The sequence below is a fragment of the Crocodylus siamensis genome, chromosome 8 (genome assembly GCF_052110815.1).
Source record: "Crocodylus siamensis isolate JL-2025a chromosome 8, ASM5211081v1, whole genome shotgun sequence".
Classification (NCBI taxonomy): domain Eukaryota; kingdom Metazoa; phylum Chordata; order Crocodylia; family Crocodylidae; genus Crocodylus; species Crocodylus siamensis.
Window position 1 is genome coordinate 53,363,637 of NC_143402.1, and position 22,206 is coordinate 53,385,842.

Genomic DNA, 22,206 nt, shown 5'->3' on the forward strand with positions numbered 1-22,206 from the left:
TGCTGCACCTGGGGAGGAACAACCGGCACCATACCTACAGGCTGGGGGACTCCCTTCTCATCAGTACAGAGACAGAAAATGATCTTGGAGTCATCACTGATGCCAAGATGAACATGGGCTGGCAGTGTGGGGAAGCAGTCAGGAAGGCCAACTGCACCTTGTCATGCATCCACAAATGCATCTCAAGCAGGTCCAGGGAGGTGATCCTCCCCCTCTATGTGACACTGGTCAGGCCGCAGCTGGAGTACTGCGTCCAGTTCTGGGCGCCGCACTTCAAGAGGGATGTGGAGAACATGGAGAGGGTCCAGAGGAGGCCACTCACATGATCGGGGGCAGGAGGGCAGGCCCTACGAGGAGAGGCTACGGGACCTGAACCAGTTCAGCCTCCACAAGAGAAGGCTGAGGGGGATCTAGTGGCCTGTTACAAAGTAGTCAGAGGGGACCAGCAGGCATTGGGGAAGTCCCTGTTCCCCTGAGCACTGCCAGGAGTGACCAGGAATAACAGTCACAATCTAGCAGAGTGTAGATTCAGACTAGACATCAGAAGTTGCTACTTTATGATCAGTGCAGCTAGGATCTGGAACCAACTTCCAAGAGAAGTGGTGCTAGCTCCTACCCTGGGGGTCTTTAAGAGGAGGCTAGATGTACACCATGCTGGGTCGTTTGACCCCAGTACTCTTTCCTGCCATGGCAGGGGGTCGGACTCAATGATCTGATCAGGTCCCTTCTGACCCTAAAAACTATGAAACTATCTGTTCACTAAAGCATTGCAAGGGATGACAAGATCAAATGGTCACAAAATCCTCTGCGACCGTTTCAGGCTGGAGATAAGGAAAAACTTCTTTACTGTCTGAGCCCCCAAGGTTTGGAATAGACTGCTGCTGGAGGTGGTTCAAGCACCCACTTTGAATGCCTTCAAGACACTTTTGGATGTTTATCTTGCTGGGATCCTGGGATCCCTGCTGACTTCCTGCCCCTATGCAGGGGGATGGACTCAATGATCCTCCAGGGTTCCTTCCAGCCTGAATGTCTGTGAAATCTATGAAAATAATAGCCTTTGTATTGGGAGCCTGCATGCTGAACAATATCTGTGAGAGCTGAGGACAGGTTTTCAAAGACCCATGGGAAAAAGAAGTGTGACAGGCAGTGGCAACACAACAGAGACGTGGGGCAGCAGCAGCAGCACAGGGACCAAGGAGATATCCTCAAGGAGAGGCTGGTTGGGTGGCCCTTGTGCATGATTGTCTGGCAGGATATATTGCTGACAACAATACCTAGTGCTTTGTTGTAAAATAAATTATTTGTTTTACACTTTAAATCTGTCTGTCTACAGGGGCATGCAGTATTGCAGATGGGGGGCAGAAGGGAGGACGGTCAGGGGAAGGGGGAGGAAATCTGGACTGGGATAAAGGTTTGCTGCTTCCAGACTGTGAGTGGTTTGGGAGAGGGGGGCATTACGCACCGTCACCCACATGTGAATGAGCCCCCCCACCACACACACACACACACACACACACACACACACACACACACACACGGGTGAGAAGGATAACTATCATAACTCTTGATGGGCTAGGTGCGGGGGGAGAAGGGGACACCAAGCCAAACAGCAACACACATTTTGAAAAATGTGAGTTGCTTATAACATAGCCCCACCTGCTACTCTTACGATATAGCAGTTATCATAGCAGCTATAGCTAATGAAAGAACCCCCCATATATTTATTACATGGTGGGATGGGAAGGGAAAGGAATGGGAGGGAAGGATTCATATGGCTTGTCTTTGGGTTTGAGATGGGGTCTTTGGAATTGCATACTGATGGAGAGAGACCAGACTGAAGGAGCATAGGCAGGTGCAAGTGGCAAGGATTTTGGGGTGACTATGACCGTGCCCAGGGGGGACTCCCGGTGAGAGTCAGGACTGATAGTTTGGTCCAGGGGTGGGAACTGGGGAGGCTGGGAGGTTTAGATGAGCCTTCTGCTGTACTACATTAGGAAAGACATTCTAGGGGGTAAATTGGTATTTGCCTCCCCTTACTGAAATCTGTGGGGAAAGACACACGGGGGCTTAACTTACTCAGAAGTGCCATTTGTGCAAACATGAATTCTGTGCTGTGCAAACAAAAATGTACTTCACAAAAAAAGCGCCGCATTAAAATTTTTGGGCGGTCTACATTAACACCTGTGTCGTCTACACATGCCCTCAGATGGTAAAGACGTTTTTCCTTATGTCCAGTAAAACTGTCTCCAGACAGTTTGTAACCATTGGAACTTGTCTTCTTTTGTGGTGTCCTGGTGAACAGATGTTCTCCCAGTTCCTGATGCACACCCCTTGTGATGAAAGGCTGTTCCAGCCTCCTCCTTGCCCTGTTTCCCCCTTCCTCTCTCTCTTATGTGTCTATCACGTGTCTATCACTCTGGTTGCTAAATAACCAGCTCTGCCTATGTGCCTGATGACAGGTGAGAGGTGAAAGCTCTCTATTGTGTTAGCACTGACCTCATGGCATGGCTCATCCACTAGCTAGCGATGATGTTTTTCAAATTGATTGGCCAGCATTCAATAACACCTGCCCTGATTGGGTATGGAAGATTAGGCCAGAAAAGTCATTTAAGGGCATCTTCCTCCTGGAAGAGAGGGAGCCATATTGGGGAACATGGGGTAAGCACACAGCCTCTGAAGCTTTTCTAGGTTCCAGATGAACATGTGAGTAACTTACCTGAAACTGATCTAGAAATACAGCTTACTGTGATGTAGAAGCGTGACAAAAGGCTACCTATCTAGCCATACTGTTTGCTCTGGGTTATTCCTTGATACTTCTCTATCCTGTACCCTTCCCCAACTCTACCCTCTTTAACCAGTAAAACTCTCCACTATAACAAGTGTGGTGGATTTTCTGGGAGAGAGATTGGGCACACATTTTCTAGTCCCTATGCTTGGCTGGCTAAGGGAGGCTACTTTCTGTGCTTCAGGCTTAAGGAACCACCCCAAGTTCTTGCTGTGGGTCAAGCACACTTAAGGTCTACCAGGCCTGTGTACCCAGATAATGTTCAGACCCCTGGCTGGTGGCAGTGGTTACCCCAGGCTTGTGGGTGTGGTCCAGGAAGGGGGTCGGCCGCATCAGTCTTTGTATTTTCAAGCATATGCTTTTCCTCAGCAGCCTTCCCATGGGCCCGCACATGAATGACTGCTACCTCTTTAGGCTGGTGGAGTGTTTCTAGTAGCTTGATAATCTGGGGGCCGTTAGCAATTTTATTCCCAGAAGCCGTAATGAAACCCCTTTCTTTCCACAATAGTCCGTGCGCATGGACCGTAGAAAAAGCATAACGAGAATCAGTGTATACATTAACCCGCCGGCCTGTCCCTAGCTGTAATGCTCGGGTGAGCGCAGTGAGTTCCGCGGCTTGTGCCGACCATGAGCTCGGCAATGACTCCCTCCATACTACCTTATCCAAGGTTACCACAGCACATCCTGTTTGTCTTTTTTCATCGATGACAGAGCTGGAGCCGTCTACGAAGTATTTAGCATCTGGGTCTTCAATTGGGTCCTCAGCAAGATCAGGCCGCAACTGTGTGGTTTGATTCAGGACCTCAAGACAGTCATGCGTTGGTTTCCCTGGCTCCGGCAGCAAGGTTGCAGGGTTCAAGGCTGTAGTATGTTTGAAAGTAAGTCCTGGATTAGAGAGCAAAAATATTTCATACCGTGATTGTCTGGAGGGGTTGAGAAACTTTCCTCCCTCAGTCCCTAGAATCTGGGGAACTCCATGGGGAGTGTGTATTTCCATATCCGCACCCATGACTATCTTCTGGGCTTCTTCAACAACCACTGCTGTGGCTGCCACAGCCCGAAGACAGGCTGGCCACCCGAGCACAACCGGATCTAGAACCTTTGAGTAATATCCCACAGGTCTCCAGTTGGGCCTGATGGCTGTGTCAGCACCCCTGATGCGACCCCTCGATTCTCATGAACATACAGTCGATATGGCTTTTTACTATTTGGGATGGCCAGGGCAGGGGGCTGAATTAATGCTGCCTTAAGCAGATCAAAGGCATGCTGCATTTCTTTATTCCATTTCCATTTAGTGAGACTCTCCTTAGTCAGGGAGTCATACAGTGGTCTAGCCTTCCCGCCATAATCTGGTATTCATAGTCGACAGAACCCAGTTAGCCCTAGGAACGCCCGGAGCTCCTTGGGTGACTTAGGTGAGGTTAGACCTTGGATTGCCTGTATGTGATCCGCACTCAGGGCTCTGACTCCTTTTGAGAGCTTATATCCCAAAAATGTAATTTGAGGCTGACATATTTGGGCTTTTTCTCTAGAGACTTTATATCCTTTTTCCCCTAGAGTGTTTAGCAGTGATCTGGTGGCTTCCTTGCAGAGTTGCAAATTTGGGCTTGCAACCAGCAGGTCATCCACATACTGGAGGAGAGTCACTGCGGGGTGTGATCCCTTCCACTCCTCCAAGTCCTTCTGAAGGGCAAGTCCGAAAATATGGGGGGCTGCTATGAATCCTTGTGGAAGGACTGTCCACATGAGTTGGGCTTTATGGAAAGTATCTGAATCCTCCCATTCAAAAGCAAACAATTTTTGACTCTCTCGGTGAAGGGGAATGGAGAAGAAAGCATCTTTCAAATCTAGCACTGAAAATATTTCAGCTTCCCCCGGTACTTGTGTCAAAATCGTGTGTGGGTTCGGGACTACAGGATGGTCTGAAAGGACCTTCTTATTTACTGCTCGCAGGTCTTGGACCAGTCTGTATGAGACCCCATCTGCCTTTGGCACTCCAAGAATGGGGGTATTATATGGTGAGGACCCTTCCACTAGCCATCCGCACCTCTTGTATTTCTCTATTAACGGCTTGAGTCCAGCTCTGGCCGCTTGGCTGAGTGGATACTGCTTTACCTGAACGGGCCCCTCCCCATCCTTGAGTATGATCCTTACCAGGGAGACCGACTTAGCTCGGGCAGGTGTTCCATCAGCCCATACCGAAGGGTCTACTCCAGTCATGTGATCTTCAGAACTTACTACAGGGCGCCGGTCCTCCAGGAGAGCCATCTGATAGTTTGAGCTCTGCTTGACAGGTAGCTGGACCACCATCTGATCGTCTCTGAGAAATATCTCAGCTTGCAATTTTGTGAGTAAGTCCTGCCCAAGTAGTGCAACCCGGCAACTTGGAGAATATACAAAGGAGTGCTCAAGCAAATGGTCTCCCACTTTGGTGAGGAGTGGTTTACAAACAGGGAGTCGGGATTGCGTTCCCTCAATCCCTTCCACAAGTACATGCTGTTCACTAGTTCCTGCACAGGGGGGTTTTCTGGAATCATTGAAAATGTAGCCCTAGTATCCACCAAGGCTTCAAAGTTTTTGCCACCAACCCTAATGGTTACCATGGGATCTTCTCGGGCTCCAACCCGAAGGGTAGTGGTCTTAGATCCCCGTCCCCTTCATTCTGTGTCCTCACCCTTTTCCTCTGTCCGCATGAGGTGACCTTTTGTTTCACCCTCTCTCTTCTCCTTCAACTTTGGGCATTCCCTCTTCCAGTGTTCTTTTTCTTTGCAATAAACACAAACGTCTGCTCCCACTCTTTCTCCTTTCCCTTTCTGCATCCTAGCTTTTCCAGGGTTACCTCTAGTTATAGCAGCTGCCAGTGCTGCTATCTGTCGCTGAGCCTTTTTATCCTCCTTGCGCTCCTGCATATGCTCACGATTCCCATATACCTTATATGCAATTTCCACCAGCTCTGAAATCAGGTTCTCAGCACCTCCCTCAGTTTTCTGTAACTTCTTACGAATATCAGCAGCGGATTGACCAATAAACATAAGATTTACCATGCGTTGATTATCTGGGGCTTCTGGATCTAGGTCCGAAAACCTGCGGAACGCCTCATACAGCCTCCCGAGGAAAGCTGAGGGATCCTCTTCTCTTCCCTGTCTCACTTCATACAATTTAGACAGATTAGTAACCCGAGGCACTGCCTTTCCCATTGCTTCCACTATAATCCCCAGATACTGTGCACTCAGCTGTCTTCCTTCTGCAGTATGATTATCCCATCTCGGTTCCTCAACAGGGCAGGAATCACGCAAGGTACAACCAGCAGCTCCCTACGCTTCTACCCTGGCTGCTGCAATGCGCTCTGCCGTCCCCAACACTAATCTCCTTTCCTCCGGGGTCAGGAGGGTTTGGAGCATTATCTGGACATCAGCCCAAGTGGGTCGATGGGTTTGCCCAATAGATCGAAACAGGTCCCTCATCTTTTCAGGGTCTTCACGAAAAGAGGGGCTTTAATTCTTCCAGTTAAATAAATCTGAAGTACTAAATGGGGTGTAGACAAAAGTTGCATTGCCCCCCTCTCTGATAACCTCTCGCATCGGGCAGTTCAGCACCGGCTGTGACTCTACAGGCTTGTGCAAATAATTGCCCTTATTCCCTGATTCAGATGGGGCACTTGGCTGAGGCTCACGCTTTGAATCATTAGGTATGTTTTGATACGCCGGTGGTGGTCTCCCTGAGGGAGGGAGCGGTGGTGCAGAGGGACTGGATCCTGAGGAGTTGTCTGTTTCATCCTCGCTACCTGACAGGGTGACCGGAGAGCAGGTCCGATACTCAGTCAATTCAGAATTCCCCCCCTCATTAGACTCAGGGAGTACAGGCGGTCCTCCTCGAGTCTTTCCTTTAACAACCATCACATGAGACTTTACTAAGCATTTCTTAATCCAAGGTGGCTGATTTTGAACCACCCACAACCAACAATCGATATAAGGAAATTGATTCCAATATCCATTCTGCATAACTATTTCATGGATAGCTATCACTTCTTTTACTACAGAGGATCCTTTCAGGGTCCAGTGGACCCCAAATGTTGGCCACTCGGGTTGACAAAACTTAATTAAATTACCCTTTTTCATCTTTACTCCATAATCTGCCTGCTTTCCAAATTTACTGAAGTTCCATAATATACTTCCTAAAGGCGTATCTGGGCTCTCTACATGGGAGCGACCCATACCCATATGCCCAGAAGAGTGTGCTCAACGCACACCAAATACCAACAGGTCCTTACAACAGGCGATTTATAACGAAAACCCGGCCAAAATTTTTCCCGGTAATCGTACACATCTTTGTTCCTGGACCCAGACCAAATTGGGCAAGGGAATTCGTATACTCACTCAGATACCCCAGAGATCTCGATCAGAATGCCGGACTGTGTGTCTGGCGTCCTCAGAAACCAAAAATTTGCACAGGAGCCTTTAATTTCCCGAATATCCCGACTCACGTCTCAAACCCCTGGGCGAGCCCAAAAAGGCGGCTCGGTGCGCACTCCCCGTGGTAGCAGAGACGGTTTTGTCGCTGAATTCCGGGGTAGTCCAAAGATGCCCCACGTTGGGCACCAGATTTGATGCAAAAAGCGGTTCGTTTCTTTGGAGGTTCGCAAAGAATCTCAGACACACACTTATTAGCAGCACAAAAGGTGTATTTGCAAATAGGGTCAGAGCAGAGTCAAAGACTCAGATTACTCTGAACCCCTGAGGAATTTTTGCAGCCTGTATTTATTTTCTTTCTCCTGGGCACATGTGCAGAAACAGGAACTCTTACAGCTCATTTCCGTTTCATACAAACATATGTGTGGTTACATCACTACATCCATCGCATGTACATTATAATTAACTACTTAAGTGTGCAGGGCGGAGAAGTAAATATGCATCAGCTAATTGCGCATGCTCAGAAAGTTCTTTAGGTCACCAAGAGTTTAAATCCCCCTCCTCTTTCAAGGACACAGTCAGTTGAATTCCAGCTTCTGTAATCTGCATGAGAAAAGCTAGGGGGAGGCTGGGGGAGAGTGTGATTTAGTATAAGAAGAACTGTGGCAAGGCTGGCCAAGGAAAAAAGTCCTTGGCAGTGTTTTTTCTTATCAGGTACGAGATGCAAACTGTGCATTTCTAACAACACTCCATTTCTAACAATATTATAACAATACTCCATTTCTAACACAATCATAGGGATTGTCTATAGAAACCCTTGTCTCTCACCTCTGCCCTGGTCCATCCCAGGTAAAACATCACTTAGACACTTTCAAAACTTGTTTTCCTTAACATTTTCCCTTGAATTTCCTGTGGGGATGGTAAAACTAAGAAATGAAGGAAAGTGCACAGTGGGAGAACCCTCATGGGGGAATATGAAGCCCCTCATTAAAGTGATTTTGTGGACTCTGCTTTCCAGATGCTTGTAATCACCTCTTAGCTACAAACATTGACCACCTCCTTCTGCTGCTCTTGTTCCTGTGGCGGAATGCTGGGCTTGTGATTCCGGCACCGCTTAGGGAGCCGCAGGCTTTGCGGAGCGGGTGAGCGCGCGGCTTGTTGGGTGGGATTGGAGGTAGCTTTATAACCACCCTCGAGGTTCGCCGAGCTGGTGCAAGTAGATGACTTAGAGTAAATTGTTAGTTTTCTTTGTAATAAGTCTATAGGATGTCCGTTGGTTCACGGGGTTCCGGGGCTAGCCCTTGCTTTCCAACACTGGAACTAGTCCAATGCTAGGTGTGGCTGCCGGCTCAAGTCCCAGAGCTGGTCAACGGCTCATTGAGATGGGATGTTAGTAGTAGAAGTTATTACAGAACAGATATAACTTGGAGTAAAAATTTGTTTTATTCACTCACCTGGCCTCACCCTCTTATGAATAAGAGGGGAGGCTGGCTGGAATGAAGTTGCAGTAAATATAAGTATAGAGAGCGTAGATATGCTGTCTAAGCTACGAAGAGAGGAAATCGAGAAGTGGAGTCTCTGATGTTTCTTCAGTTACAGTATGTTGGATACAAAGGGGGTCTGTTGGTTCATGGGGTTCTGGAGCTAGCCCTTGCTTTCCAACACTGGAACCAGTCCAATGCTAGGTGCGGCTGCCTGCTCCTTAAGTCTCAGAACTGGTCAACAGCTCATAAATGGGACGGTGAATACAAAACTGTAACACGGTGAATCGTTGTCGATTGTCGGATTTTTGAGGCCTTGATTTTCGCTGGGATACGCCCAGGCGGGGAGGCTGAGAACTGGCTGCAGGGTGATCAGGCCTACAGAATTGTCCAGTTGTCATCTCTGCTACTTCCTGCCTCGTTGTCTCTTTTATAGATGTTGGTTGGACTGCCTCTGTGACACTAACTATGGTATAAGCTAAGCATACAGGGATAGGATTGTTTCTTTTACACAGTAATTGCTAGGCAGATTTTCTACACAAGTTTCATTTCTGCAGAAATGACACTTACAGATAAGAAATGAAATTTACAGAATGCACATGTACAGCTCGATACAAGCGGAGAAAAGTACAAAGTGTTCATTTTGATTAAAAGCCAAAACTTCAAGGTTACATAAATGTGAGAGTGCCGCACGGCAGTTATATAGAAAAAAAATAAAACAGTTACAAGGGGCACACGTGCGTGCAGAACACATGTGTGCCTGGATGCCTCCTCTCCCCGCTGCTCCTGGCTCCTGAGCAATGCTTGCACTGATTGTAAATACAAAGAAACTCACAAGAATATGACTTTATTTCCTTTATAAATTAATTGCACAGTCAAAAATACCCATTCCCACCTCCTTTCAAAAATGTCCCCTTCTCGTCTACTCTTCTGTCATAGTTTCATAACAATGATTTCCACCAGGGCCCCCTTTTTCTAATGTAATGGCAGTTCTTCAGGGGAAGAGAGAAGAGATCAGGATTTGTCACGTACTCCCATCCTTCTCACCTCACCTTACAGCAGATTTCTGGAGCAATATGTCCTCTATCCTCTGTAAAAATACCTATGCACTTGGTGCAGCTAAAAATCTATCTCCAGGGACCTGCATTGGCCATCATACAACACAAATCTGGAGGGTAATTGTGAGAGAGACATGCCAGTTAGCTTGACTTGTTCACACCTACTTTAATCTATTCTTTCATCATTGCCTTTCCTTATTACCATATCCTCAAGCGCCACCCTCCCCCATGAGAAAATCTTATGACCTGCTGATTTTCCCCTGCTCTGGTCCTCTCAGATGATCATCAGGGTGTAATTTCTGTTCTTGGGGGAAGCGGGGGATGGTAAAGCCACATCACAGTGGGAGTGTGAGAAAGAATCACAGTGGGTGGTGGGAGAATGACCACTGTGGGGGGGTGGCAGCATCACCACCATGATAATAGGATTTTGGAAGGGTGTAGGGATCAGAGGAACAAGAATAGCGGCAGGGGTTGGTTGTTGGAAAATGGGAGTGTCCATATATTCCTGCCTCCTTCAGGTATCTGACCTCCTTGCCATGACAGTGTGAAAGTGGGATTCTTTGAACGCACTCATGGGCTTTAAATTGGATCAGGTTTATGCACAGATAGGGGTCGTGCTCAGAGAGTTCTCTGCCTCCCCTCTTCACTGTTTATTAAGCCAGCCTGGCCCCGAACTGACTTAGTTGAACCCCTTGGTCTGGTGCCAAAAATTGAAACATTTGCAGAGCATGTCTGGTCCTCAAACTTTGCACATGCACTTGTGAGGGAGACCTTGGGTACTGCTCTTGTCCAGTTTGATGCTGCTGACCCCTGTGTTAACTGGTCACAGATTTAATAGATTTCATATATTTTTAGGGTTGGAAGGGACCTCAGTAGATCATTGAGTCTGACCCACTGCCCTGGGCAGGAAAGAGCACTGGGGTTAGATGACCCCAGTCAGGTGCTTGTCCAGTCTCCTCTTAAAGACCTTCACACTCAGCCTCCGGCTTTCAGATCCATGGGGTACCCCAACGTGTAGAGCTGCCCACAGGCAAAGCAAGGCTCCCCTTGACACTGCCGAAACTCTCGCTGTCCCCTCATCTATCCTGGTCACGACCTGCTCGTCCCAGCCTGCCCCAAAAATGACCCCAGTGAGCATCTTGTTCTGGCCTTTGGCTGCCTGAAAGCCCAGTGGATGTCACTGAACTACAGGCTCGAGGCAGAGCCAGAAAACATCACTACTTTCATAGTGGCAGCCTGCATGTGCTACAATACAAGGGTTGAAATGTTTAGCAGCTCATGGGCTCAAGAATTGTGGGAAGTGATTGTGGGAAGTTTCTATGAAACTATGAAACTATAAACTATAAGAGAGTGGCCAAAAGCAGACAGGGGTAGGCAGGGCATGGTGGGGCATTAGACATGCAAGCAAACAGTGATAGGGGTGCTATTGTAAGAAATTGCCTGGTCGTACACATTCTGGCTGCTACAGATGAAGAGTATGCTTTGTAGGACACAGTACCACCTTCTGAAGTTACCTGTTAAAGTTGAGTGAAGATGTGTTGCTTCAGTGTTTTGAGAAATTAAATAAAAGTTTTTGTTCAATGAAATGTGTCTGATCAGTGCATTGACTACATTGGAACTGTAGGTGGGAGCAGGGAGATGGTTGGCTGAGGCAGACAGGGCTGATTTCTTTGCTTTGGTGTTTTGGGGGAGGGGAAGGAAATGACATTTGGCTACTCCAGACACTGTGGCCTCTGGGCATCTAGGCAGATGGGGGTTCCAGCATCTCTGCAGGAGACACCTGGAAGGGTGGGTGGGTGGTCATTTGGGTGGCTTCCCATGGTTTATTTAAATATGAACCAATGAGAACATGGGAGGTTTGGAGGGGTCAGGGGAATGAAACTCCAGCAGGGGAAGAATGCCTGTGTGGGGTGGGGAGGGGCATTGGGGATAGTGTTATTACTGGTGGGGGTGATGTAGACAGGAGAGGTTGACCATGTTGGGGGAGGGTGCATGGCCAGGTGCCTCAAGTAGCAGGGCAGTGGAGCAACAGCCAGTGCTGGGGAGAACCTGCATGCAGGTAGTGGTGGTTGTAGTGGTGGTTGGGAGAGATATACCATGGACCAGGGGGGAATTGTGAGATGCAGTTGGGCACACCCAAAACAGTCAGCTATATCTGTTCAACCCTGAAGTCAGCATAACATGAAATCTGTCTAGCCATCTTAGTCCCAAATTGGAGTTCACATCGGAAAGGTGTCTGGTCAGTGGCCCAAAAGTTTGGGGTCCTTTGCCCCCTCCCAGTCATGTTGGCATTGCTTAGAACAATGGGGAGCTTAAGCCCCCACCCAGGTATGTGATGCCAGTTTTGTAGGCAGAGGAAGCAGGTTTCCCCCCTCCCTCAGGAACGTATCTAGCTCAGGTTACAACTCAGGGTTATATGAAGAGATGGGGCAGAGGAGTCTCCCCTTTGCAGTGGGCATGGTAACCAAATTGTCAAGTAGCAGAGTTTTGTGGCAAGACAGAGATGGCATTCTGCCACAATGTGTACCACCAGCCATAGTCCTAAAGTGGGGTTAGCAGCAGCAAGGTATCTGGTCAGCACCCCAAACTTTTTTAGGTGAAGGCAGAAAAAAGGTGTCCAATGAATGAGTGGAGGGAAAAGGCTGTGATGCTGTGGGCATTGGACACCACACATTTTGCTTTTACAGTAACAAATGATCATTATAAGTTACAACTTTGAAAGAGCATGAGTGTTATCATGCTAATGAGCATAATCAATAGCTTTGTCTAAATAAGGACTCACATTAATGGAGGCAACTGCTCTCGATTGTTCCCCTTTCAAAATAAACATACCCCCAAACTGGCTTCCCAGGCCTTCTGTGTGGCTGTCAGCTGCAAACAGGGGCTGGATTGGCTGGGACCCACAGAATAAAACACCTCCGAAACTGGCTGCCGTGCAATGTGGGCTGAAAGCCCTGCAATGCAGATTTTTGTCAACACCCCCAAACTCACTCCTGCCAGCTGTCTGGCCAAGCACTGAGAAAACAAATGTCAGCCACCCAGCGGATTGGAACTGTAAATAAACTTTACTGGAATAACAGTAATATTTTTAAAAATGGTAATAATTACAAAATAATTATTAAACTTTTAAAATGTAAAAAATAATGATTAACCCCATGTCAGAAGACACAATACATTGCTTAAAATATGCATACTAATTTATAACAGTGATGAAAAAAATAAATTACAATCAAGTAAAATATATCAATTAATCACCACTAAACACATAACATTTCAGGGCTTTATACCCTTAAAGTGAACTGAGGATATTGAAAGAGAGCACAGAAATGCTGGTAGAGCATTAAAACTCTTTCTTGGTGGATGGAATTGATCGTTGATGTGTAGCCACCAGGAGGAGAGCCTGCCAGTGCCTGAGAAGAAGGTGATGTACTGAGCAGTCAGTAGTGGTGAAAAAACAAATTAGGAACTATTTAGAAAAGCTGGCTGTGTACAAGCACATGGAACTGGATGCAAATGCACCCAAGAAAGTTGGCTGATGTATTTGTAGAGCCACTGATCATCATCTTTAAACACTTGTGACAATTGGGAATGGTCCTGGAGAATTGGGAAAAGGCAAATATAATGCCCATCTTTAAGAAAAGGAAGAAGGAGGATGCAAGGAACTACAGACCAGTCAGCTTCACTTCAGTCCCTGGAAAAATCATGGAGCAGGTCTTCAAGGAATCCATTTCTAAACACTTGCAGGAGAATAGGATGATTAGGAACAGTCAGCATGGATTTACCAAAGGCAAGTCATGCCTGAACAACTGAATTGCCTTCTATGTTTATATGATATGGTTCTGCGGATGTGGGGAAAGCAGTGGATGCATTATATCTTGACATTAGCATGGGTTTTGAAATGGTCCTCCACAATATTGTGAGCAAGCTAAGAAAGTATGGGATGGGTGAATAGACTAATAACTGGTTGCATTGTTAGGTTCAAAGAGTAGTAATAAAAAGTTGGATGTCTAGTTGGTATGTGGTATCAAGTGGAGTGTCCCTCCACTTGGTCCCAGGGGTAGTTTTGTTCAATATCTTCATCAGCCATGTGGAAGATGGGATGGAGTGCATCCTCCTGAAGTCTGCAGGTGATACAAGCTGTGGGAGGGTAGAGTTAGGATTCAGAGAGACCTTGAAAAATTGGAGGATTGGACCAAAAGAAATCTCATAAGGTGTACAAGTGCAAAGTCCTGCACTTAGGATGGAACAATCCCATGCCCTGGAACAGACAGGGGAAGAACTAGCTAAGCAGCAGTTCAATAGAAAAGGACCTGGGGGTTACAGTGAACAATAAGCTGAAGCTGAGCCAACAGTAAGCCCTTGGTGCAAAGAAGACTAACAGCATACTGGGCTGCATTAGTAAAAGCATTGCCAGCAGATCAAGGAAAGTGATGCTTCCCCTCTAGTCAACACTGGTGAGGCAATACCTGGAGTACTATGCCCAGTTTTGGGGCCCCATTACAAAAAGTATGTAGACAAACTGAAGAGAATTCAGTGGAGAGGAATGAAAATGGTTATGGGGCTGGGGCACATGACTTCTGAGGAGAGGCTGAGGGAACGAGCTTATTTAGTGTGGAGAAGAGAAGACTGAAAGGGGATTTAATAGGAAACTTCAGATGCTTGAAGGGTGGTTCCAAAGAGGATGGATCTAGAGTATTCTCAGTGGTGGCACATGACAGAACAAGGAGAAGTGTTCTCAAGTAGCAGTATGAGAAGTTCAGGTTAGATGTTTGGAAAAAATCTCCCACAAGGAGGGTAGTCAAGCACTAGTTGTGGAATCTCTATCCCTGGAGATAATTAAGACCTGGTTAAACTAAGTGTTGGCTGGGATGATATATTTGGGGGTGATCCGGCTTTGAGCATGAGATTGGAATAGGTGACCTCCATAGGTCCTTTCCAACCCATATTTTCTATGATTGTATGATTCTATGATTTTACCCTGGATTCATGTGCCCTTGGCCAGTATCTTCCTTGCAGCCCTCCTGAGAGCTGCCATCACCTCCTTGTTCCTCAGGCTGTAGATGAGAGGGTTCAGGGCTGGGGCCACCACAGTATAGAAAAGGGCCACCTTCTGACCACATCCCAAATCATAGTTGGAGGAAGGGCGGAAGTAGAGCCAGACCACGGTGCCATAAAAGAGTGTGACCACAGTTAAGTGGGAACCACAGGTGGACAGTGCCTTGTGTAGGCCACTGGTGGAGCGTAGACGGAACATGGCAGCTCCAGTGCAGGCATAGGAGGTCAATATGATGGCAAGAGGACTCAGGACCTCAAGAGAACCTTCGGTGAAGGAAACTGTCTCACTGAGGAAGGGCGGGGTGCACGAGAGGCGAAGAAGAGGTGGTAATTCACAAAAGAAATGCCCAATGCGGTTGCTGCAGTAATGTAGTCGGGAAGCCAGTATAGTGTGAAGCAAGGAATGCAGGGATACCAAGACCCAGGAGGCACCCACCATCTTGAGGCACAGATGCTGTGTCACCACTGTGGTGTAATGCAGTGGGTGGCAGATGGCCACATAGCGGTCATAGGCCATGATGGCCAAGAGGTAGCGCTCCACGTTACCCACAGTCAGGTAGAGGAACATCTGGGTCATACAGCTGGTGAAGGCGATGTTCCTGTGCTGAGTAAGGGCATGGACCAGAGCCTGGGGCACTGTGATAGTGGCAAAGCTCATGTCCACCAGAGCCAGCTGGCCAAGAAGGAAGTACATAGGGCCACTGAGCTGGGCATCAAACCACACCACAGTCAGCAGAAGGGAGTTGCTGAACACATTTACCAGGTAGATGGCCAGGAGTCCCACAAAGATCAGTGGCCATAGGTCCTGGCGTTCAGAGAGACCTAGGAGAATGAACTCAAAGATGGACGTGTCATTGCTGACATCCATTGCATGGGTTCTGGAGGGGAAGGAGTCACTTCTGGGAATTGTGGAGAACGTGGGAACCTTTGTATTCTGTTCTGATGGAGCATCAGTGCTTCCATGACGACATTCTGCAGTTGGCTTCTGCAAAGAGGTGGACTCTTCCACAGTCAGATCTTGGAAGATGGGGTGTTCATCTCACAGCTATCTGAGGAAAGAAGAAAGCATCATTAGGAACTACAAGAAAGCATGATGAGATGCTCCTGAGATGGAAACAGGGTTGAAATGGGGGGGAAGCTCCTTAAACCCAAAGAGCAAAGAAATCTCTGCAACATATAAGGGCCATGAGGAATTGGTCCCTCGTCTTGTAGTGTCAGTAGGAATTGCAGTAGTCAAAGCCTGGAAGAGAAAAGTGACACCCTCAAAAAAAACCTGACAGGTTTCAGGAAGTTTGGGCATTTCCAGCAATGGAAAATTGTCGTGCCAAGTCAAGGGAGAGATCAAATGGGCCAGGCCTATTCAGTTTACAAAAGAAATGCTTGAGGAAGGGACATGAGTCAGTTTACAAAATGGTGAAGAATAGGTCAATAGGGATTTAGTATTGACTGTCTGTCATTAGACTAAAACGATGGGTCATAACCTTAAACTAACAAGTAGGAAGTTTAAAATTAACACAAGCCAATTCTTTTTGACTCAGCGTGGAATTAAAAGTGTTGGACTTATTGCTACTAACTGAATATCCATGGTACATCATAGGTATTGCAACACCTAGATAATCCACAACCTGTGGCTATCTAAGCTCTTCTTGAACATCTCCATTGCTGGAGAGTCCACCTCTTCTCTAGGAACATCTAGAGTCAGACAGACTCATGCTCAAAAGAATGTTGAGGAGGTGCAGGGCTTAAAGGTAACAGAGAAGAAGGGAATCTCCATGGGGACAGAGCCCCCATCTGCCATTGTGGAACCAGGTCTCTTCTCCTGGAGATTCTGACCCCAACCGCTGGCTCCAGATGAAACTCCTTTGAAGGAGACACCAAGACAATTCAATCTGAGCTGTAGTGTCCTGACTGCTTCTCCTGTGGTGTCCCACATCCTGAATACTCAAGACTGATCTTTGTCTCTCTCTCTCCCCCCTGCACTGGGCAGTCCTGTGATACGTTTGTTCCAATGTGTAAAAAGTGGGTATGCTGGGGTGGCCTAAACATAGGCCCAACCACTTGTGTTAGGGCCAGCTGCCTGTGTCCTTTCCTGCCAAACCTTGATGTTACTCATTATCTGATGTTAATCAGGTGGGAGGCTGCCCATTTATCTGCCCTGGTGACAAGGGCCTATGTGTACAACTCTGACCTCTCTTTATTGTATCCTATGCCTCACAGATGTTTCCTCCAGCTAGCTAGCACTGGGTTCTTTACACACACTCTCTCTCTCTCTCGGGGCTCCAACCCCACATTCTCAGGCCTCACACCTCAGGCCTCCAAGCCTCCAAGCCTGCCTCTGGGATCAGAGCTCCAAGCCCTGTCCCCAAGCCCTCCCTGGTCTATTCCCTTATCTCTGGGGCTGAGAGCTTCCTAAATAGCTCCTCAAGGCTCAGGGCCCCACCCTCCCGGAGCTTCACACTGGCTCCTATATGCAACCTCAGACCTCAACCACAGAGTCTGGGCACTGCCAGAGGTCCCTCCACTGACTTGGGCCTTGCCTCAGTACTATTGAGGAGTCTGGGCTCCCCCTGCTTGATCTCACCCACCAGGGATGCAGGGCTGGGATTAGGAGTGCCCCATACTCACCTTTCACCAGGGTGATAACTAGCCTGGCATTTTTGGGGGACTGTCCCACCACAGACAGTCCCACCAAGTCACCCATCCCCAGCAGGGTGCAATTTTCTGTCATGCCCAGGACCATGGTGATGCAAAAAGCGGTTCGTTTCTTTTGGAGGCTCGCAAATAATTCTCAGGCACACACTACTAGCAGCACAAAAGGTGTATTTGCAAATAGGGTCAGAGCAGAGACAGAGAATCTCAGATTACTCTGCCCCCCGAGGAAACTCTTAGCTGGCTTTTTATCTCTTTTCTCCTGGGCACGTGTGCAGAAACAGGAACTCTTACAGCTTATTTCCGGTTCATACAAACATATATGTGATCACATCACTTCATCCGTCGCATGTATATTATAATTAACTACTTAAGTATGCGGGGCGGATAGGCATATATGCATCAGCTAATTACGCACGCTCAGAAAGCTCTCTAGGTCACCAAGAGTTGAAATCCCCCCCTTTCAAGGACACAGTCAGTTGAATTCCAGCTTCTGTAATCTGCATGTGAATAGTCAGGGGGAGAGAAGAAAAGGGAGTGATTCTTAGCACAAAAGGTCCTTGGTAGTGTTTCTGCTTATCAGGTACGAGATGCAAACTGTGCAGTTCTAACAACACTCTATTCATTATGCATTTCTAATAATATTTCTAACAATATCCCCCCTCAAGATGCTTTCTGCTCCCCACTTTCATTTAGGCAAATCAAGATAATTACGAGGAATTTTTCTGAGGACCATGACTTTTGCTGTAGTCTGTGCTTTAAGGGGGACTGCTGCGACTTGCATCCCTTCTACTGTGGTGGTTATCAATCTAGTGAAACAAGGAATAAGGCAAGGGATAAAAATCAAACCAGTCAGAGCACACAAAAGCACAAACCCTACTTTTCCCCACCAGGGTCCTCCAAATAAATTAAACCACCAGTCTTTACCCCATGTGTTTTCCCACGTTTGTACTGGTACATGGGCTTTTTTCCTGATCCCTTCGGCAATCTCTAAGACTGCTTTTCCGTTATCGTCTATTTGGAGACAACAATTAGAAAGATTGAACTTTCCACAGACTCCGCCATCCTCTGCAAGTAAATAGTCCAAAGCCATTCAATTTTGGTATATGGCTTCTCTCATCTGAGAACTCTGTCGGGCCAGCAACTCGAGAGCAGTGGCAGTCTGGTTAGTAATTATCTCCAAGACTGCCTGCAACCTGATGATTCTATTTAGCATATATATTGGTGTCTGGTATCCCCAACTCCCATCATTAGCCCATGTAGCTGGTCCATAATACTCAATAATCCTTTGAGGAGGCCATTCATCCTCCCTCCACTTTTGGGAGCCACCCCGTGTCAAACTTACATCAATATTTCTCTTGGCCCTTTTCAAATCATCATACAAAGAGACTCCCAACTCATTTGCAGCCTCAGATGGTAGCAAAAAGAAAGCTGGTACAATTACTCCAATATAGCAAGTTCCTGTCCACCCTCGTGGCAGTACCGTATAGGCTCGCCTTCCACAAATCCAATAATGTCCTTTTAGGGCCCTGTTTTCCCCTCCCAAGACCAGGGGGTCACGGCTCTGGAAAAGAAGGGGATAGTATTTGTTGCCCTTATGCCCTAAAGGGCCAGTGTAATAGTTACTCAGTTTAAACTGACATTTCCATACGCCATCTTTATCCCTATACTTGCACTCGGTTATTTCATTTGTGTCATTTGAGGCACTCCAATATCTATTAAACCTTGCCACCGTGCCATTTGGGTGTGCCCATTGCCAATTATAGATGTAGGTGAATCATTCACTTCGGGCCTTATCATATGCCTGACATCTTGTAAGGTCAGGATCAAAAGGTAATATTCTTGTCCTTCTGACCTTTTGCATCCGCGTGGAGATTGGGAGCTTAACAACAGCAGAGTTCCATTGATCAGCATACTTGCTGCATACTCGGGTCCACTTCAATGTCCACGTACACTGGCTATGTCCCAAACTCCTCCCTGTACCATTACTGCTAATACAGTACTCTCCTAATGCCACTTGGGAAAGATCCCAGCTGCGGTTCTCATCCCATTCTTGACCAGTACTCTTAACATCCGCCTTGTCACTTACCAACCATTTTGGGGCCAAAGGAAAAGCCCTCCAAGGCCACTGTTCTCCAGCCTCTCAGAGCCCCCCACAGGCCCAGCAGTTGGTAAGATTGAAAGTACCTGCAATTCTTTCCATCATGTCAACATACAAATTTGTCCCTGGGGGAGCAACTGGGGAAAGCGGGGGTATAGGCCAGAGGCTAAGGCTACGCAATCCTGCTTCTTTCACTATACAGATAACAACAAGGCATATTAAGATTCCCACCATATTTTCCCTTTCATGAGATCAAATACAGCCTAAATTTTTCCCTTTTTACTTTCTTATCTAATTTTCTGAACTTTGATTAAGCCGTCTCAGGCGCACTTGGAGATCACCAGTAGGTTCACAGCTCCACTTGCTGGCTTCTTGTTCCGAAGACGACTCAGCTTCCGGAGTGAGCTCGTCTTGGGCGTTGATGTCCTCCGACGCTCGTGGATGTTGTTTCACACGGGTATGGTGTATCCAACGGTCATGGCCAGCAATCTTTACAGCAGTGTGGGTTGTTAGAAGTACCTGGAAAGGGCCACTCCACCTCTCAGTCAAAGGTTCCTTTTTCCACCGCTGCACCAAGACCCAGTCTCCCGGGGAGAAGTCATGTACTGGTACGTCTAAAGGCAGACGCTGAAAGGAGGCTGCATACTTGTGAAGAGAAGACAAGACAGACTGCAAAGCAATAACGTACATATGAAGCTCACTATTACCTAATTCAAAAGTTACATTTTCCCGCATCCCAGGGGGTAAGACTCGAGGCGGTTTGCCAAACATAATTTCATATGGGGTCAATTTGAGGCCCCCGTCGGGGAGTGTTTCGAATGCAAGTAAGAGCTAGTGGCAATGCTTGAGGCCACTTAGGCGTGTTTCAATACAGATTTTGGTGAGCAGAGTCTTTAAGGTCCTATTCATGCGTTCCACTTGTCCTGAACTCTGTGGTCTCCATGGTGTGTGTAGTTTCCAAGTGATCTTGAGAGCTTGTGCGACTTCTTGAACCACCTTTCCCACAAAGTGTTGTCCTTGATCCGACTCGATGGATTCAGGCAGGGAATACCGGGGAATGATCTCCTGCAACAAATACTTCACTACTGTAGCCACAGTGGCAGTTCTGGTGGGCCAGGCCTCGACCCAACCATCAAGAGCTGGTCTACCATGACAAGTAAAAACCCGTGATGTCCGGACCGTGGGAGCTCAACAAAATCAATCTGCCATGCCTGTCCAGGGTACGCTGCCCAGGGTCTACCTCCCATTGGCACAGGGGGTTTCCTTCGAGGGTTTACTTTCTGGCATGTGATGCACTTGGTAGCAATGCACTGAGCTTGTACATATAGCTCTGGGGCTACTGCTTGGCGGATCACTAGATCACCCATAGCCAAGCCTCCCATGTGGGTTCTTGCATGGAGCTGTTGCAGCACCTCCCGAAGCAATGGCCTGGGTATCAAGACCTTTCCTCCCGGTACTATCCCTGGGAGTTCTTTTCTGCACAAGCTTTCTGTGCAAATTTATCTTCTTCAGGGGAATACTGCGGGACTAAATCCTGGACGTATGGCCATATGGCATGGGACACGGCCTGCCTGGATACCTCCTCTGCTTCTCCACCAATAAATGCGGCTTCCTTTGCTGCCGCATCAGCCTTTGCATTTCCAAGCTTATGCTTTTCCTCAGCAGCCTTCCCATGGGCCCTCACATGAATGACTGCTACCTCTTTAGGCTGGTGGAGTGCCTCTAGTAGCTTGATAATCTGGGGGCCACTGGCAAGTTTATTTCCAGAAGCTGTAATGAAACCCCTTTCTTTCCACAATAGTCCATGCGCATGGACTGTAGAAAAAGCATAGCAAGAGTCAGTGTATATATTAACCCGCTGGTCTGTCCTCAGCTGTAATGCTTGGGTGAGCGCAGTGAGTTCCGTGGCTTGTGCCAACCATGAGCTCGGCAATGACTCCCTCCATATTACCTTATCCAAGGTTACCACTGCACATCCTGTTCGTCTTTTTCCATCGATGACAGAGCTGGAGCCGTCTACGAAGTATTCAACATCTGGGTCTTCAATTGGGTCCTCAGCAAGATCAGGCCGCACCTGTGTGGTTTGATTCAGGACCTCAAGACAGTCATGCGTCGGTTTTCCTGGCTCCGGCAGCAAGGTTGCAGGGTTCAAGGCTGTAGTATGTTTGAAAGTAAGTCCTGGATTAGAGAGCAAAAATATTTCATACCGTGATTGTCTGGAGGGGTTGAGAAACTTTCCTCCCTCAGTCCCTAGAATCTGGGGAACTCCATGAGGGGTGTGTATTTCCATATCCGCACCCATGACTATCTTCTGGGCTTCTTCAACAACCACTGCTGTGGCTGCCACAGCCCGAAGACAGGCTGGCCACCCGAGTGCAACTGGATCTAGAACCTTTGAGTAATATCCCACAGGTCTCCAGGTCGGGCCTGATGGCTGTGTCAGCACCCCTGATGCGACCCCTCGATTCTCATGAACATACAGTCGATATGGCTTTTTACTATTTGGGATGGCCAGGGCAGGGGGCTGAATTAATGCTGCCTTAAGCAGATCAAAGGCATGCTGCATTTCTTTATTCCATTTCCATTTAGTGAAACTCTCCTTAGTCAGTGAGTCATACAGTGGTCTAGCCTTCCCACCATAGTCTGGTATCCATAGTCGACAGAACCC

General features: G+C 47.6%; 1 protein-coding gene across 1 annotated transcript; it reads right to left on the minus strand.

Annotated features, from left to right (window-relative positions):
* Nucleotides 1–14,717: 14,717 nt before the first annotated feature.
* LOC149858574 (olfactory receptor 1f45-like) lies at nt 14,718–15,656 on the minus strand. Its single transcript, XM_090061554.1, has one exon. It carries the CDS (start codon nt 15,654–15,656, stop codon nt 14,718–14,720), a length of 939 nt encoding a protein of 312 aa, XP_089917680.1.
* Nucleotides 15,657–22,206: the final 6,550 nt, after the last annotated feature.